At 45.2% G+C, this 19,866-nt stretch overlaps 2 protein-coding genes across 9 annotated transcripts in view; one reads left to right on the top strand and one right to left on the bottom strand.

Annotated features, from left to right (window-relative positions):
* The window catches only part of OGFOD3 (2-oxoglutarate and iron dependent oxygenase domain containing 3), a 1,085,915-nt gene extending 1,075,988 nt beyond the window's left edge, over positions 1–9,927 (bottom strand). For 2 of the 4 annotated variants that reach the window (XM_085616866.1, XM_085616868.1), the window contains exon 1: positions 9,788–9,927. In XM_085616866.1, coding sequence (XP_085472992.1) covers positions 9,788–9,849 — 62 coding nt within the window. In that variant the 5' untranslated portion in view covers positions 9,850–9,927. The remainder of the gene's footprint in view (positions 1–9,787) is intronic. The other 2 variants (XM_085616865.1, XM_085616867.1) reach the window with 1 other exon arrangement.
* HEXD (hexosaminidase D) overlaps positions 9,870–19,866 on the top strand; it is a 167,312-nt gene continuing 157,315 nt past the window's right edge. For 2 of the 5 annotated variants that reach the window (XM_085616862.1, XM_085616858.1), the window contains exon 1: positions 9,870–10,007. The gene's annotated coding sequence lies outside the window, so the exon portion shown is untranslated. The other 3 variants (XM_085616861.1, XM_085616859.1, XM_085616860.1) reach the window with 3 other exon arrangements.

Raw genomic sequence — 19,866 nt, 5'->3', positions numbered from 1 at the left:
GCCCCAGGCCCACTAGACCCCCACAGTCTTCCTCACCTCCAGCCCCTCAGGGCAAGAACTGCACCAGAGTAAGGTTGTGCAACAGTCTGGGCTGGGGACCGGTACAATTCAACACCGGGGAGCAGCCGGCCATTCTGACATGCGCACTTCGAAGCCAGCAATCCCACCTCTGTACAACAGCTGAGGGATTGCAGGCACAGGCCCCTGCCTCAAAATGAGCGCTTGGTTAGCCTGCTCCAACATCAGGATTGGTTGGATTCACAGTGCATAAGGAGGGAAGTCATTCCCTTTCTTTCCTGCTCCTCGTCACCCCCAGGATGGGCCCGGGGAGAGGAGCATCTGTTTGGAGTGCCGGCAGCAGGCAGCCTTTATGGTGAGTGCCCCACCATTAATTAATGTTGCTAGACGCCACTGCAGTAGACACCTTATTGGTCAGCTGTCAAATGTTTTTATGATGGTAATGTGGGACATATTTATTGCATATATTTAAACATAACCTTTATGCTCTAATGGACATGAACTGTACGTTAAAATTCCAGTCAACGCTTTATAATGAACTGCTGGGCCTCTGCTGTCTCAAGCAGGGCATTAGGAATGTTTATTTTCTACTTTACGTCGCAGTGAATGCCTTTGTCATTTTCTCTTTTCACTACAACATTACATTGGTTTGGTATTCGCCTCTAGATAGATTACTATCAAAACATTTCGGCTGCACCACACACGTGAAACTGTGAATGTGAAACCTGTCCATGATTTCTAAACTATATAGAGACATTTTTATCTTTAGCTGATAATTACTTTATATTATTACTTTATTGTAAGCTTCGGATTGAAACATCTGAAGCAGAAAGTGGGAATTCTTAAGTGAGCATTGGCATACGTAATCTCATTGATTTTGTCCAGGTACTGTGGTGGGAGTCATGCAGTAGTTCCCACACTGTGTGCTTGGTGCGCAGCACCCCTGGCTATTTTTGCTAGCGCACTGGTGTGGGCTGTGAACAGATTGGGAACCACTGTTTTAATGGGTTCAAACAAGTCAGTGGTAGTGGACAGGTATCCCCTTCGCAATACTACAGAGATGTTGACCCAACTGGAAGGTGAAGTGATTTTTTCAACTTTAGATCGAAGGTCTGCTTATCATCAGACCAATTGGAGGAGGGCTCCATGGAGCTAACTTCATTTATCACTCCCTTTGGTGCGTTTACGTTTAGAATGCCTTTGGCTTAATATTTGCAGCATCTGTATTTCAAAAGGCTATGAAGGATGTAAAGAAATTCAAAATTTAGAAAAAGTTGAGAAAATTGCCCAGAGTTCCCCGTTTTCCTCTCAGGGAATGCAATACAATAGATCATACACTGAGAAAGATAGAAGTTACAATTGAATGATAAATAGATTTCGGATTCTATTTTGTGAGTGCCAAGATCAATATTCCTTACGGTATGTTTCCCAATGATTCGCAAATGCTGTAGACTCCTTCAAGTCAAAAGCTGTGATTACGGCTTTTTACTGGAAGGAGGCTACAGCGTACACGCACACAGTAACACAGTGAAAGCACCACAAAAGTACTCCACACCAGTTTAGAAAAATAGTCAATATTAAACAAATAAACAAGTTCAAAATGGCAAAAATCCAACATCCACAAGTCAAGTTATGAATTTTGCAAAATTAAATTAAAATGCAGTGCTTAGAAGTGAATAGCTCCAAAGGGGTCTATCTCTGGTCGCGCTTGACCGGGGCAAGTCCAAAATTTCAATCTGACCGCGATGGAGCACGGGCTGGATACACGCAGACCCGCTGTCAGTATCTTGAATGAGTTGAAGCTCGTGGATGATGTGTTGAAAAATGGAGGCGATGCATCACTGTCGAAGGCAATGCGTTGGTTCCATAGTTGGGCATTGTAATGTCAAGTGTGCCATGCATCGAGTCGAGGTCAAACCGCCGGCCCGTAGGCAATGCATTGGCGCGATGCTGCGCACAGCCGGGAATGCATTAAGGACGGTGCATCACAGATGTCAGCGATGTGGTGTCTGAGACTCACTGCAGCTAGGAGATTCAGAGATGCTGTGCCAGCAAAATTGGGGTTGCATTGTCAGTCGAATTTGTTGCGTTGCACAGTAGGCAAGTGCTGTCCACGGCTTCAGGGCAGGCAGCAGTGATGCGTTGCTATGGCAAATAAATGCTCCAGTTTCGGTCGACGCTTCGTTATTGATGCATTTGTTTCTTGTGTTGCAGCACCAAACACTCACTTCCAAGGGACCAGGACTGGATTTGGTACCACTTGGCAGAGCAAGACTCATAGCAGAGGAGCCCAGGCGCTGGCAGTAAGATGCAAGTGAGGTATTGGTCAGGTGCTGGTAGAAAGATGCAAGTGAAGTCTTTAATATCCCTGAGATTTCAGAAATTGGAGGCAAGCCCATCAAACCCTTGGGGAATATTTGAAGATGTAGAGTGTCAAGCCAAGACCTCTCACTCCCAGACAAGAAGCAGCAGGCCATAACAGCAAAGCCTCTGTGGACTCCCCCGGGTGTCTAGTTTTCAGAAATGTGTGGGTTTGGTAGGTCTTCCTAGATGGCCGCCGAGCAAGGGGCTAAAAACCCAGGTTACCCCCCTTGCAAAACCAGGTTGTTTTGTGATAGGTAATTTTGAGGTCCTCAATACGTTTTGGGCCCTTGCCTGTCGCAGGTACTTCGGCCACCCACACGAGTGAGGTACCCTTTTTATCTGGAGACCGGGGGGGAACGAGGGATGATAGGAAATTTGTGTCAGCCCAGTGATCCCACAACTTTCCCACACAGAAATTTGATAAAAAAGTGAATTTTTTCAGCTAAATTTGAGGTTTGCAGAGGATTCTGGGTACGAAAACGTTGGGGGGGTGAGGGGGGGGGGGAAGTCCATGCTGGCCATACCTCCCTGGACTTCCCTGTGTGTCTAGCTTTCAGAAATGTGTGGGTTTGGTAGGTTTCCCTAGATGGCAGCCAAGTATGGGGCCAAAAACCCAGGTGAGATAGCCCCCTTGTCACATAGAAAGTGAAACAGAAAGGAGCCTAAAGGCTCATTTCAATTTCTATGAAATGACATCAACGCAACACACGCACTGATTCGTCATTCCACAGAAACCAGGAGGAGAGCCTCAGGAGCTGGGGAAGCTCTTCACCAGCTCCCGAGGCTGTTGGGGAGAAAAGGAAATCCCTCTGGTGCCTGCACCAGAGGGATTTCCGGTGCCATGTGCGAGGACGGCCAGGAGCGGTCCTGAGCACACGAGCACTGTGGCTCAAGATGGCTCCCGGACGTCCTGAGCACCAAAGGGGCTAATCAAACACTCTATATTCAATAAAAGCGATCACTGTTTAATTTTTTAACCACAGTTTTTGATTTTTGTTATCTTTCGGTCACACATGGAAAACCATACAAAAATATTCAACAGTATTTATCCCTCCCACCAACAATATTACATACATAACAGTGGATACAAACATAAATTAATTGACATAAATGCATACATAATGATAACAAACACAAAAAACATAAGTCCAATACATCAATAAATCAGTTCTTGTTTCAAAAATGTCCAGAGAATATTCAGAAGGGGAATACATTTACCCTAAAAAAACAAATCTCAAAAAGTTCAAAAGCTCCCTAGTTTTCTGGGCATGGTGCCTCTTTCAAAAAGTGGCTGTTTCCCAGGTGCAAATCTTTTACTACCCCACTTAGTTGTCTCCTGAGGCGGAAAGCCGGGAGTAGACGCTCTTGCTACGATATTCAAGACTTGTTCACTTTTAAAATTGTATTTTAATCCTGCAAAGCACTATTGCACTTTAAGGGCATCACGGAGCAGATCTAGGCTCACGTGACCCCTTACACCGGCGTCCTTCGCCGCTGGCCACGCCCACCGCTAGGCCACGCCCCCTTCCCGCCCTTGAGGCCGCCTATATCAAATGTGCATTTACAGAACGCGCAGCGGACGTGCGCAGCGGGCGCGCCGTTTGCGCGCCGAAGGCGCGCCTAAGGCAAGCCCGTCTGCGCCCGTCCGTGGCCGGACGGGGCTAGGGGCACGACTCCATGCCAATTTCATCTCGTACTCCTCTCAGGAGCTTACTACCCTCCATGGCCATTGGCCACTTTCGGACTCTGTCCGTAGGCACATAACATCACTAGGGCTTGTACCTTCTTCCACTCCTACTCTGCCGCTCTCCCCGCCCGCCTCTTCTCCACAATGCCCTCTCCCACCCGACCCTCTTCCTTCTACTCCGTCACTATCCATTCTCTTACTTAACACCAGGTCAGCGGTCAAGCACCATCATGAGCTCTTTGTCTTGCTCGATTCCGAGAAGCCTGACTTACTGCTCTTGACCGAAACCTGGTTTTGCGATTCTTTCCTTCCCGTTCTCTTGGCTACCCTCCCCTCCTCCTACGTGGCCCTACGCGCTGACCGTCCGGCAGGTAGGGTTGGTGGTGGTGTGGCGATAATTGCTCGGTCGGAACTGAACTTTCAAACCATCTCCTCTCCCCCCATTCCTCCCACTGAATTCCTTATAGTTCGCTCTCTCGCCTTCTCCCCCCCCATCACCTGTCTTCTAATGTACCGTCCTCCCCAGTCTTCGCCTCAGTTCTTGCCGGCTTTCCAAGACCTGCTGGCCAACATGGTGGTCAACTATGCATCGGTATTGGTTCTAGGGGATTTCAATTACTGGCCCTCGGACCCTTCTGAGTGCTCAGCTTCGAAAGAATTCACTGAGTCTCTCACATCCTTAAATTTTATGTCACACATCTCTGTCCCCACTCACTCTCATGGTCACATACTCGACCAGGTCTGGTCCCTCAATCTTCCAGTCTCCCCAGTGACGGTTTCCCCCTGTCCTTGGTCCGACCATGCCCTTATTTCCTTTTCCATCTCTCCCAATACGGTACCCAAAGTCCTCCACGCCAAAAATACCTGGGCGCGGAATTGGAACAGAGTTGACTTTCCCACTCTGACGTCCCACCTTCTGAATTCTATCCCGTCCCTCTCTGGTTTGCCGTCCTACTCTCAAGCCAAGTCCATTAACACCTGGTTGGCTAGAGGTTGTGACTCAGTGGCTCCCCTGCGTCGCATCTCCGTTCGGCGACCTAAGGAGTCTAATAGGTAGTTTAATGACCACCTAAAAGAACTAAAACTGTCCGTTCGACAGGCAGAAAGACACTGGAGGAAAAATTATTGTCCCTCACTTAAAACCCTCTATCTGACATCACTCGCCGACTACAAGACCGCAATCCTTGCCGCTAAAACCTTTTACTTCTCTACTAAAATAATGTGTGCTGAAAACAAACCTAGGGAGATCTTCGGCATAGTGCAGGACCTGGCCTACTCTGATAGGGCTTCACCTCAAATTCCCCCATCCCAGCCTCTATGCAACCAACTAAACACCTACTTCCTTGACAAGATCGCCACCATCAAGGCCAACACCCCCCCCCCCTCGTCTGCCTTTGTTGATCCTTCCCCCCCTACTATTCAAAACCTTCTCACCTCCATCCCTCTCCTCACCGAAGAGGTATTTCTGGAGATCCTCCCCAAAGTAAAATCAGGTTCTCCGGCAGACGTCTGTCCGGCGCGAACCCTCCAACAAATCTACTCCTCTTGTCCTGAACCTCCCATTGCCTTCCTTAACAACTCCCTAGCACAGGGAGTAGTGACCCCTACGCTCAAATCAGCCACCATAGTGCCCATTCTAAAGAAGTCCGGCGCTGACCCCTCCATCTCAGCCAACTACCGCCCCATTTCCCTGCTGCCCTACCTGGGCAAGGTGCTGGAGCGCTATGTCACCGCGGTATTCAGCACCCACGTAGAGGCCAATGGGGGACTGGCTTCCCGCCAGGCTGGCTTCCGACCTAGGCACTCGACTGAATCAGTCGCGGTATCAGTACTGGACAACCTCAGGAAGGGCATGGATCACAACAAACACCAGGCGCTGGTACTCCTCGATCTCTCCGCCGCATTTGACACGGTAGACCATACCATCTTACTGTCCCGTGTCAAGGCGGCCGGAATTGAGGGATCAGCCCTGTTGTGGCTTTCCTCCTTCCTGAGGGACCGCACCCAGGCGGTCCGGCTAGGAGATTTCACAACCACCCCACTCCCCGTCACCTGTGGTGTCCCCCAGGGTTCTTCTTTGTCCCCCCTACTATTTAATCTTTATATCTTTCCCCTCATCTTCGCTCTCCAGCAGCTGGAGGTCACCGTGTATAATTACGCAGATGACCTCCAGCTCATATTTGATCTATCCTCCTCTCCTCTTTCTGTCTCCAGCTTCCACCACACCATTACATTCATCAGGGACTGGATGAATCACAACCATCTCAAGTTAAACCCGGACAAAACCGAGTTGGTTCTTACCGGAGGTTCTTCCAGTCCCTGGAACTCTCTCTTCTGGCCCCCTACTCTTGGTCCCGCCCCCACTCCTTCTATCACGGTCAAAACACTGGGGGTTAAAATGAATAACCAGCTCACCCTTCACTCTCAAATCAGCTCGGTGGTTTCCTCCTGCTTCCTCACCCTCCGAACTATCCGCACTGTCGCTCGTTTCTTCTCCCCCCAGGCACTCAAAATGATTATGGCCGCTCTAGTGATATCACGACTGGATCATGCCAATGCTCTCTACAATGGCATACCAGCATACAGTCTAAGGAGGCTACAATTGGTCCAAAACCAAGCTGCCCGGCTGGTTTTTGGCCTCCCACGCTATCATCACTCCACACCACTCCTCAGGGAGCTCCATTGGCTCCCCGTTAAGGAACGCTCTCTGTTCAAAACCGCCTGCATGGTTTTCCAGGCTCGTCAAGGCACCGCCCCCGCCTTCATTTCCTCATTAATAAATGAATACGTTCCCTCCAGAGCACTCCGTTCCTCCACCAAATCCCTCCTTCAAATTCCACGTTTCAGGCGTAAAAAGTGGGGTGGGTCCAATTTTTCCACCCTGGTCCCCACGTTCTGGAACTCCCTCCCGGACCATCTACGCGCGGCCACCCATTATGTATCCTTCCGCAAGGAACTAAAAACGTTTCTTTTTAAACAGGCATTCCCTGTGTAATCCTCCCTTCCCGGCTCTACCACCGGTTCTCACCTTTGCCTCTGTAGCCAATACCCTCCACTAGCGCCAAGAAACCGTTCGGTGCACGTTGCGCTTTATAAATGTTTTAAATTAGAAATTAGTAAATCCCTGGGATTCGAAGTCACTTTATGTTGCAAAATAATTTTTGGTTACGACAGTGGGTCCACTACAAATGGTCAACAGCTAGGAGGTTCGAAACGTGTTGATCACCCCAGTGGGGTAGTAAAAGATACGCTCCTGGGAAATAGTCACGTTTTGAAGGGGGCCCCATATCCAGAAAACTAGGAAGCCATTGAACTTTTTGAGAATTGTTTTTTTCCAGAAGTCTGGCAAGAAGATCCTTTAGACATTTTGGGATCGATTTCCAGCAAAAGTGGTCAGTTTTATGTCACAGTGTTGATAGATATGTTTTCAAGGTGGCCCGAAATTCACATATCTCCTGGTTACACACAATGATTTATTGATATTGCTGTGCGCGTTTGAGTTGAGAGTAATGTGCACTAACCTGTATCTAAACTTTCCCCCCAGGGAGTCTTGGTATGCTCAACTATAGCTACCACTGAGAGTCAAGTGCAGAAGGAATACTTGGCCCAGTGGCTCAGAATCCCTAGTAGGTTGGGTCAGGGGACATAAGGAGTAAAAGGCCTCAATTTCGACAGTAACTCCTGCATGCCCCGTGGCCCTCTGACAGAGGTTCTGACAACTGCACTTCTTGACTATGAGGTACTCCACGCATACAGTCTCCAGCGACAGGGTGATAGCCTTTCCCAATTTGCATCAACACATTCACAGGTGTACTAAACTTCTGTCTCTTCTGAAAGGTTACTACTCTTCACCAAATCTGCAACACTTGGTCCTGCACAACAGCACGTATCTATACAACAAACCACAGTTGGGTACTACACTCTTTTCCCCAAACTGCAAACCAGACTCCAGATGGAGACAAGAGTAAGTAAACATTAGGGACACCAAAACCATCAACATAAATTGCAATTCCCAAACGACAGAAGTAAACTTACACGGAAAAGTACGAACTCAACACATGCATTGCCAAGAATATGTATATGGCATGTCAATATGCGAGAATCACCAACCAAATTGCCCCCAATGCAATGAACCTTGCAGTTAGTGGGAAACAAGGCATATTTCTAAACTGCAGTGCACAGAATAACACAAACTCCATACATGCCAAATATTTCTGCACAATAATTAACAATGTCATATTTTAACATCTCTATTGCACAAATTCCAGGCAGGCAATGTTTCAACTCCCCTTGGCTTCAGGAGAGTAGTATAGTCACAAACAAAAACAAAACAAAACACTTGAAAAAGGCTTCTGCCGAAACGCAATGTCTTCGTGCATAAATAAACACTTTTATGCTGTCTGGATGTATGCCGCAGTGATTATTCTTGGAGTTCCAGGAATTGTTGAAACAATATTATATATGTGTATATATATAGATATATATATCCTACTGGCAGTAGCCAGTAGGTAGTTCGGACATAGTTTCCATAGGAAAGTCATTGTTTGTTTTACTAATAACTTTGGCACCGTTTGGCGAATCTTCACGAAATTTTTAAAACTAGTTTGCCATTCACTTCATCCGCTGTTTGTAAAGTTTTGAAGAGACTTATCAAGTGGGGGCGGAAGAAAAGGGGGGGTTCCCAAAACCCATTTTCCCCAATGCAATTTCCCATAGGGATTTTGAACACGACTATAGCCCGAACCGCTGAATGGAACTACACCAGATTTGGTAGAAAGCTAGATCTTGGACCAGAAAGAGTGATTTTTGCAATTTGGTGTAAATCAGTACAGCAGTTTTGAGATCTGATTGGCTGGCACCACTTTAGCCAGGAAGTGGTGGCAGCAATCTTGTGACTCATACTCGTTCGAGTCCCAAGAAAAAATACCCCCAAAAAATATAAGGGCGAAGGCCTGGTGGTGGGGCCCCACAGGGACACCGCCAGGGAGCAAAAAAGCTTTTTTTATATAGAAATTCTACGTGCCCTAGGGTAACTATAGTTCAAGTCCTCCTCATGCACTGCTAATTATCCCATGTTACATCAGTCATGACATCTTCTATGACATTGATAATATCACTGCAACATTTGCAATAAAATTCCTGAAGAGACAAAAATGTGTATGGCAGGGGCAAGAGCTATAGTTACCTTAGGGCCCGGGGTTATAGTCTCTTGAAATGTCATTATAACTGCTGAATTTCTGCGGTTTTGGGTGTGTAAAATCTGAACCTAACTAGAACATCCCTATAACCTCTGTTTCTTTTAGTGAATTCCTAGGGGTTAAATTATATTTCTCAACTATAATGTCCCTGTAACCTTTAAATGGCTGAATCAGTTTTCTCAGTTGTTCAGTTTCTGCACCTCTAAAAGTCCCTTCTGGAGACGCCACTGGCATGAAAACTACTATGATATGTTAGAATAAGGGAGTGTGTGTGGAGGTTGTACTGCAAAGCCACCACTTGTGTAGACAGAATGAAGGGGGCGCTATAATAAAAGGGAGTACTGTGGTCTTTGGAAGAAGGGCTGGCACTACAGCAATGACGCTACGCCTACGTCACGAGAGATGGGGATCTGAGTGGGAGGGTTCTGCGCGGTTCCTTGTAGCTGCCCCACTACATTCTAATGACACCCTGTCACACCCCTTCCCTTCTTTCTCGATATGTGAGCGTGACGGTGGTTACCTGGCTCCCCTCTTCTTGTTTTCGGCAGGCTCGGCCGTTTTGTTTCTCCTCTGGACTGGCATTATGGCGATCACCTGCTAAGCAGGATTTTCCATAAACAATCTGAGACCCAAACCCGTTGCTGGTTATTGTCCCTTCTCGTTGCGTCTTTTGTACATTAATTACGGTAATTACGACGGCAGTGACAGCACTGTGCCACACAAGAACTCACACGAATCAGGTAGGCGCAAACATAATATGAAGACTTTAAGCGTGGTGATGAGGAAATGGTTAGAGGGGGAGACAAGTCATGTGATTGGTTGGAGGAAGCTCTGGCCCCTTGCTCATTGGCAGTTGGTGTCAGAGAATTGAATTGTGGCCTACCATAACCACGGAAGTTCAAGTCAATTGTCTATTGGCTGCGAGGTTCTGTGACTCTATAGGTGTCTGTGGGTATGCCTGTTAGTTGTTTATTGGCTACGTGGTAACGTAAACTACACGTGTTCTTGGTATAGTATTTACCTGCAGAATAACCACGTTATTTGGGGCACGTACCATAGATGTTAGTTCTGGGATGCTGTTTCTTTTCTTTACTGTGTTTCTTACACAGTGGCTTTCGGGTGAAAAGAACCAGCACGTCTGCTGCTGTACCTTGGCACGGGTGTGCGCCCTCTTCAAACAGGCATCGGTAGAGGCAGTAGATATGACTTCCAACTGACAATGCCTGTGTTACACATCTTGCATGAACGATGTCACTCATTCTTGAACTCCTGCACTCATTCGTCCACCCATTGTGTTATACTCCAAGTACACTCGCTCTGTGCACAATATTACCCAAGTTCGCAAACAAATTGATCTGTCTTTGAAGGCGTACTTTCGCAGTAGCTTCACTAGTAATGTGATCAACCTAAAAGCTGTCAGGAGTACTATAGAGCAGGACTTTGACTACTCACATGTTCGTAGACAGTATTAAGTTTTGATTGGGCAAATGTGAGCTTCCACAGAAAAAAAGTGCTTCCCCGCCGCGAAGGTGTGATTGTTTTTGTTTATCCAGCTTCCTAAACCAGCAGCAGCATAGATGCCTGAGCTTAAATGCTAAGGGGCACATATATGGCGTTGTAATGCTGTTAAAGTGTCTTAGATAACTAGATACTCTACAGTGTTTGTGTTTCTCTGGCAGCGGGACGAATGGGAGAAGAAAGTCATTAACTTTAGACTTCAGAGTGCAATTTCCAGTTTGAGAGTAGTATGAGATTCCCAGGAATACACTACTGTACATGGATTTGTTAGGTCTGATTTGACATTACAGCTTTCGCCAGATCTTGTACGATCAACAATAAAAAGGTCTTTCAGAGTGCTACTGAGAGGGGTTGAGTCTCCTCACACATGATACTTACCCTTAGTATAGGTTTTGATTGGTGCCCAATTTGTACGCTTCCTCTGAAAAGACTGTTTTAATTGCACTTTTTCACTTGTGGCAAAGATTATACTTGATACAGCAAGACTGAGTTGATTCTGATGGCAAGCCAATGATAATGGAAATAGGGCTTGCATGTTTATTATGAAATGTTATGATAAAGGCACTAGGCCTGCTGTATTTATTATGAAAAGCATATAACAAACCATAGGGATATTAGATAGGCAATACAATAATCTTGGCTAGCCTCTCTTATGAGAGATAGTATTTTGTTTTGCCAACTGTCATTTTGTATACTTTTGTACTGTTTTTTCAATGGCTGCCTTGTAGAAAGCTTATGCTCAGTATAGTAGGCTTGAGTTGGTTATGGTGGCAAGTCAATGATAAAGGCTATAGGCCTGGTTCTTTATTATTAAAAGTTACGATCATTGCAGTAGTCCTCTCGTATTGATTGTGAAAAGCATATGTTAAAGTCGATAGACATTTAAGGGTGAGTTGTTTTTACTCTCAATTAAAGCCTACTGATTTTTTGTTACAAAGAATCTCGCAGATCACCTTAAGCAAAGGTTGGTTACCCCCTCTGACAAACCATGTGTGTAGAAGGTTTGCAGTTTAAGAATTCTTTTTAAGCACTTCAGGAAAAATAGGATTTTGCTTTGCCAACTGTAATTTTGTAAACATTTACATTTTTGTGACTGTATTGTTGTTAGTTGCCTAGTGGCAAAGCTTCTGTGCAGTACAGTAGACCTCCGTTGTTTCTAGTGACAAGACAATAATAACAATCATAGGTTTGGTTGGTGTGCTGGAAATGTTATGTCAGATACATTGTTCTGGTCTGTGTGAAATATCAGGTTATTAATTGAGAGTTGGGAAGCCCCACTCAAATAATAAACGTAATCCATGTCAGGGTGTACCACAAAAGTCTCAAAATTTACTTGTGTTCAACCCTCTTGTAGCTTGGCACGAAAACAGTCAGGCTTAAATTAGAGGCAATGTGTTAAATGTTTATGCAGCACACAAACAGTAGTAAAGTAAAAATACAAGAAAAATTCCAAACCAATTTTGAAAAAGAGTGATTTTTAATAAATAAAATCACACCAGAGCAAAATATGTACATGTAGAAAATGTGTACAGCTGTGCCGATTAGTTTGAATTGCCATATTCTCTGGTTTAGAGTTGAAATATTTTGGGTGTTTCTCCTTTCAGCTCTCTGAAAGGAGAATCTCCAGAAGTATCTATTTCGTCTGATATGCGTCATCAGTAGTGCTGACTATTGTAGTTTCAGAGTTGTGTTCCTATTTAAACCCCGATTGAAAACTATTTAGTATTGGGGAGAGGATGATGGCGCAGCGGCCAGAGCGGCAGACTCGATAGCTGGAGATCCGGGTTCGAGTCTTGGCGTCAGCTCAATATCTGTGATTCTGGGCAAATCACTTAATCTCCCCATGCCCATGGACAGCGCCTGGATACCCTCATGGGTGATAAGCCGCGCTATATAAATCTCTAAATTCACTATTCAGTTTTCATCCATATTTTGGGGTAGTTATTTTGCTACATAATTTTTCGTAATTTTGACAAAGTGTTTTCTTGTATGATGCTTGCAGTTTTTATTTACCTCTGTAGAAGGGTAGTTTTGGTGTTTAGTATATTTTTCTTGAATTGTTTTAGATTTTTAGTTAAGGGGGGCTAAGGGTGTTGCTTAACTTGTTTTCATCACATATATATGTTGTCTCCCAGTGTATAGAGAGGGTGTGAACCAGCCTTTGTGAAATCTTCCATTATAGACTGAAACTAATATTTCCATATTGCTAGGCAAAGAGGAGTTGTAACTTTATCTACGGAGTTTTGCTGTTCTTGTCGTGTAGAAGTTAGTGTGGTGATAGAGGAGAATAGGGTATCTATAGATATAATCTTAGGGCCAAATTCACAAAGGCAAATATACACATTTGTTTGCTTATGAGTATTTTAGTATTGTAGGTCATTAGATATTAGATCCGGAGTAAATCAGAGTTTATTTAATCATTATTATTTCAGCATCTGTTATTATCTTGTAGAGAGGGCAATCTAATGTCCGGAAATCCTCTGTTGATGTATTTATTGATAATTTCAAGTTAAAAAGCTTTGCATTCCATCATAATTTTATAAATGTATAAGTTGATTCAGATTCCATCATACCAACAGCCAACACGTGGTTCGCAGAAGAATAACCACTACAGAGGTAGTGAACTCCATATATGAACGTATAGGGAAATTTCATAGTTTGTTTTTTAGAAAATAAATACCAATATTGTAATGTATATTATAAATGCTAATTCATTTGTAATATTTCTTATTTACCTGAAAATAATTGAAAATAGAATTTAACAGCACACTTCCTCTTCAAATGTGATGTGTATGAAATTCTAAAATTAAATATATTAATTTAAATTTATGAATATAATTTTTTTAATACTCTTTTTATTAAGTCTACGACTTGTAACATCATCTCATACTAAATTAGATACATGTATACAAAGTTTGAGCTTCGCGCTACAGCTGATTCCTCTTGTGTCCATACATATTTGTTACGTAATTTTCTTTGTTGAATTATCCAGTATTTAGCACATTGTTCCATAAGCTGTCCTCTAGTGAGGGTTCTTCAGGTGGTAGCGTACAAATATTCCCTCTGAATTTGTTCCATCCTCCCCACACCCACTCCCACTTCTTGGGACACCTTCTATGTATGTATTCTGCCTTTTAAGCCACCATAGCCCAATCCATGTCGTTGCACCACTCCCCATATGTTGGTGCATTTTGCACGCCCCAATGTTTGGCAATGTTGCATTTGGCTATTGTCATGCCTAGTGTTGCCCAGTCTTGGGCCTTGCGACTGAGGTCTGTTGCTTCGCATATGTTCAGGAGACATCGCTTAGGTTCTGGTGGTACAGGAGCCCCTCTGACTCCCGTTATTATGCTCATGATTGCTTCCCAGTATGATGTACTCTCTGAGCATTCCTATATCGTGTGATAGAACATGCCCACTGCACCACATTTCTGCATGCAGAGCTGGTTATCGGTCCTCCCAATTTTTGACAAGGTTACCCTAGATAAATAAGTTCTGTGGAGCACTTTAAGTTGTATTAATCGTAGTTTTGATGGTATCGCCACCTCTCGTGGAAATTCTAGCGCTTTCTGCCAGTCAGTATCGTCTAGTTCCCCGATATTGGCCTGCCATTTTCACGGAGATTCCGTGTAGGGTCTGGTTGATTATTAATGATTTTCCGGTAGGGTAGAGATGTGGCTTTTTTTATCTAAACGTTCCGCTAGGAGTCTATCCTCCAGTGGGGAGGCCTCTGGAAGGACAGTGTCTGGCGGATTGGGGGTCTTGAGTGCATGTCTAAATTGAAAATAGTGAAACAGTCCTGTGGGTGCCATATCATACTGGTCTTGGAGCTGGGCAAATGTAATAACTTTCCCTTTGATCCAGAGGTCACCCACCCTTGAAATTCCCATTAAATCCTGTTGCTAAAATCCTTTGCAGCTGCTCAGTCTACCGAATTTTCCGGTCTCCCAGAGTGGGGTGGATTGAGTCATTGAATTATCCCAGCCCAATTTTCTAAGTACTGTGTACCATATTTGGACTGTATATGCAGTAGGTCCCATGAGATCTGTCCGAGTTTTGTTGTAGCGTGCCCTTATGATCCCTCCCTCTCCCAGGACATGTCTATCCATGTGGAATGCAGATTCAGTTTGAGGGGAGTGAAGCCATTGGTTGAGCACAATAAGTTGGGAGGCCCAATAGTATATCTGTACGTTTGGGAGTGCAACCTCTAACCAGTTTGTTCATGGCTATTCGGGCTGGTTTCCCGTCCCAAAGGAGGCTGCGTACTTCCGCTTCTATCGCCCTGAAATACGATGGAGGAACCGGAAATGGGGCATACTGCAAGGCGTAAAGAAATCTGGGGAGCGCCATCATTTTAAAGAGCGCAGCTCTTTTAGTCGAGTCAGTGGTAGGGATTGCCAATGCTTGGTATCTCGACGTAATCTTTTCAGGGGTTCTAGGAGGTTTTTACTCATAAAATCGTCTGGGTTTGCTGTAATGTGAATCCTCCGGTATTTAAAGCTGTCTTCTACCACTCTCACTACACATCCCTTAGGTATGACCGGCCGGGGGGCCATTCATTACATACAGGATACACTTGTTCCAATTGATTGTATACCCAGAGTACCTTCCGTACGTCTTGCAGATATTTAATAGTCTAGGTAACAAACGTCTTGGGGATGCCATGTATAACAAGACATCATTTGCATATAAGGATATCCAGCCCTCCCATCCCTCTGTCCTCCGGAGCCCGCGGATAGGCAGGTCTCTTCTTTTCCAGGCCGCCAATGGTTCCAGCACAAGGGCGAAGAAGAGTGCTGACAAAGGGCAACCCTGCCGTGTCGCACTTCCCAAGGGGAATTCACCGGAAATTCTTCCGTTTACTACTACTTGTGCAAGTGGTTTTGAGTATAGTAGCCGTATCCAAGAGCAAAATTTGGGCCCAAACCCCATATGTTTAAGCCGACAAGAGACACCAAAGCACACCAAATGATTGTTGCTATCATCCAAGTTCAAAATTCTGTGGATCAACCAGTCTCAATAAATGTCCTTTAAAAGAATTCCACAACAATTGTTGTGTCCGGTCCTTTTGTTTGGTTTATTCCTTGTCATTACATATAGTGTTTCAGCAGCAGCCAATTTCCAAAAACGAGGATCAAGTAGTGAAAAGAATAAAAATAAAAAACGGACTACATGTTCAGTCTATTCAATCACCTCCACCAGTACCGTTGTCGCCATGTTACTAGTGGAATATGTTTAAGGAGAGCGAAGAGGAATGGCCACTCGACCGTATCAAAGGCCATGTCGAGAGATAGGATGATGGCATCTTCCTGAATAGTATGTCTACGGCCCATCACGCTGTGTAAGCGTCTCAAATTGAGCGCTATATTCCTACCTGGCATAAATCCAGATTGGTCTGGATGCACTAGCTTCGTGAGGCGGGGAGTCAATCTGTTGGCCAACGCTTTGGCCAGAATTTTGTACTCTGCGTTGAGCAATGATATGGGGCGTTAGGATGTGCAGTCTTGGGCCGGTTTCTCCGGCTTGCGGATGGCCAATATTGTTGCCATGCGCCGGTCTTTTGGGTGCTCTCCTTCCTCCAAGCTGGTCTTGTACATAGTCAATAAGTGCGGGATTAAATGTGTTGCTGCTTTTTTATATAGCTCACGAATATTAATTTTTGATCACTAATGAAAAATACACACCCCCTAAAAACATCTTTATTTGTATTTAATATTCATTAAACCTGGTTAAAAGGTATAGATTTAAACATTTGAAATTAACAATATTTTTTAACTGACATTTATTATTGCTTGTATTTATTGTAATTAAATATCTATGTTTTAATCAATATATATATATACACACACACACACATACACAACCAATTTTATATGTTAAACTAATTCAGTGAATTTTTTTGATAAACAAATGTTATTGCTTTTTAAATAATAGCATAGTAGGTCACATTTCACAGGAATTGTGGGCCCCAAACAGTTGAAAGTTTCAAGGAAGGCAGTATCATAACTTTGCAGAGTCGCACTATATAATAGAAAACAACATAGTCACATCCTCCAATATCTCACAACATGTTGAAGCCCACCGCCACATACCACTTAGCCCAAATCTTGGCATGCTTAGCAAGGCACCCTCTTGCCTCATACACCGATTTTTCCAACCGGGCACACCAGTCCACCCGCCTCATTTGTGATAGTGTTGGAGGCTCCGAGGCCTTCCAGTGGGACGCTATATCTCAATTGGCCACCAAAAGTGCGTGTCTAATAAGGTGTGATTTGCCCGTGTTTTCCCCACACCATCCATCATCCCCCGCAGAATCGGCAAAGGGGAGAGCTCTATCTCCATCTCCAGCACCTCCGCTAGCTCCGCAATCACTGTCTGCCTTTACCGTATTATTTTGGACCATGACCATACCATATGAAAAAAGTCCACCGGGGCTTGGGAACAGCCATAACATGCAGGGGTAGCGAGGAGACCCACATTACAGAGCTTGTCAGGAGTGAGATATTCAGTATGTAGGTAGTATACTTGTATAAGTCATAGCTTTAAGGAAATCGTAATGACAATGGGTGCCATTTAAGCTGTTGCTGCAATCTGTTTCCTCCATGTCACAAAGCCAGCCCTCCCTTCGAGATCTAAGAGTACTCAGCATGTCAGGAGCATTCATAATTAGTGTATGGTAAATTTGGGATACCCCCTTCCCTCCCAACGCCCCAATCATTATCTTTGCCTCAACAGGACTAATGTCCGGAACTACCGTATCCTGGGGACTTGGACTTGTAAAGCATGACTTAACTGTAAATAGTTATGAAATTGTGTTTGATAGGTCGTAGCTCTCCTGGAGGGCCCAGAAAGAGGATAGGTGGTCGCCAGACTAACCATCTCCCAGCAGAGTGATTCCAATGGCATTCCATCCACAGAACCCCCTCCAATGCTGCCACATCCCTCAACCATGTACCATGCCTCAGAGGCTTCTACTAAGTGATCCTCTGCCACCAACCTGAATGGTGGCAGGCAGCATTCCATACCTGGAAAACCATCCCAGCCACCTTGGGAGGCCCACTGAGAACAGGACTGCCATAAAGCATTTCCATAATTCGAGGAAACCCCAAAGTGGAAAGTTCCAGTCTATAAGCCGGGTCTGACCACCCACCGCTAAGCCAGTCATTAATTGTCAAAAGATGTGATGCCACGTAATATAAGTGCAGGTTGGCTATACCCAGGCCACTGTCATAAGTCGCCTGTTGACATGCCAGTCTCGATCTGGAGTTGCACCATAAAAAGGAGCGGACCATTGAATCCATCGCTCTAAAGCAGTTGTAGGCGATTATGTGGGGAAAATTCTGAAAAAGATAAAACGGACGCAGCAGTATCATCATTTTATATAGGGCGATCCGGCCCATGACGTTGAGCTGGAGCAGCTGCCATTTCGCAAGGTCAGCTTTAATCTGGTGAGTGAGTGGAGTGACAATGAGAGACTACACCAACACTGGGAGTAATAATACCTGTATACCTAAGTATTTGAAAGTGAGGCGCCGCCCCGGTATGGTGGTTTGCCAATCATTGCGGTATCTGGAGTGTACCAACGGCACCAGAACAGACTTGGCCTGGTTAAAGACGAGGCCTGATGCCTCTGTGAAGAGGTTTAATAGCTGGAGACCACAAGGCCCACTACTATGCCCACTACTACTTGGATCTGAGAGAAACAGAACTACATCATCCACGTACAGCGCGATGCGGTCGTCATGACCCAAGTCCCACTCCTATCCCTTGAATTGGGCATCACATCTAATAAGATGTGCGAGAGGCTCAGTAACCAATGTGAAAAGGAGAGGCGATAAGGGACACCCTTGCCGGGTCCCCCTTCCAATGGTGAATTCATCATAGACCACACCGTTAATTCGGAAATGGGTCGTCAGGTTTGAATAAAGCACTTGGACAAGCCCATAGTAACAGGGTCCGAACCCAGTCCTCTCCCCCACTCAGGCCAAGTAACACCAATCCACAGAATCAAATGCTTTCTCCAAATCTATGAGAAGCAGTGCCAGTGAGGAACCCAGGAGGTGACGGTGGGCTATTGCCATATGCAGGCGTCTTAAACAATGTTGAGTACTTCTGACGGACATAAAGCCACATTGGTCCGGGTGGATCACCAAGCTGATGACCCGCCAGAGGCACGTAGCTAGGATGGCTGCAAAGATCTTAACTTCGCCATTGAGCAAAGCAGTGGGCCCGTAGTCGGTACAAGAGACAGGTGGGGGTTGAACTTTTGGTTTAGCTACAATTGTTGCTTGGTCAAGATCTCGCTGAAAGGAACCCAATTTTACCACTTCTTGATTTAGGTTAAGTAAGTGGGGAGTGAGCATGTCGCTGTATCTGGCATAAAACTCAGTTCCATAACCATCGGGCCCAGGCATCTTGCAAGATGCCAGCATCAAAATAGCCTCTCCAATTTCTTCAAGCATGACGAGTTGCTCAAGCTCCTCTCTCCGCTTCTGAGAGGCAGGGCAACAGTACGTTGTCAAGAAGAGGGCCAGCAATCTCCACTGCAAGGCATGGGACTGCAGCGTAAAATGACAAATAATAACCAAAAAATGCTTGAGCAATTGCTTGGGAAGTCCTATGAACACAGCTCTCGCAATCTATTATTTCGGGGATTATTCCACTAGCTAAGGGCAAAGATGGCAGCTAATACATCAATCTGCCATTCTTCTCTCCCTATTCATAAACCCATGCCGTAGAGATGCACCAGGTCTCTCTTGGGGCTTCTAGTGAATAGTTCAGTATCTCCTCCTGGACCAGTGCCAGTTGTCTCGGACTGTCCGCAGGGTTGGCCGTGGCGAGTCATGCCTCCAACCGGGTGGCACGAGCCTTGAGGAGCGTGACCCACTGAAGCCTTGCCCTCTCCATTCACCAAAGTATACTTTTGGCATAGCCTCTAATGGTTGCCTTTCATGCAGCCCCTAGGATACTTACTGAGCACACGGAATCCCTATTTGTCCAAATGTATACCGCTATTTTTTCCCCAACCTCTAGGGTGTAATCCTCATCCTAAAGATGCCACGCATTGAGCCTCCATACCAG

The sequence above is a fragment of the Triturus cristatus genome, chromosome 7 (genome assembly GCF_964204655.1).
Source record: "Triturus cristatus chromosome 7, aTriCri1.1, whole genome shotgun sequence".
Taxonomy (NCBI): domain Eukaryota; kingdom Metazoa; phylum Chordata; class Amphibia; order Caudata; family Salamandridae; genus Triturus; species Triturus cristatus.
Note: the sequence above shows the minus strand (reverse complement) of the source record. Positions and strands in the feature narration are given on the sequence as shown.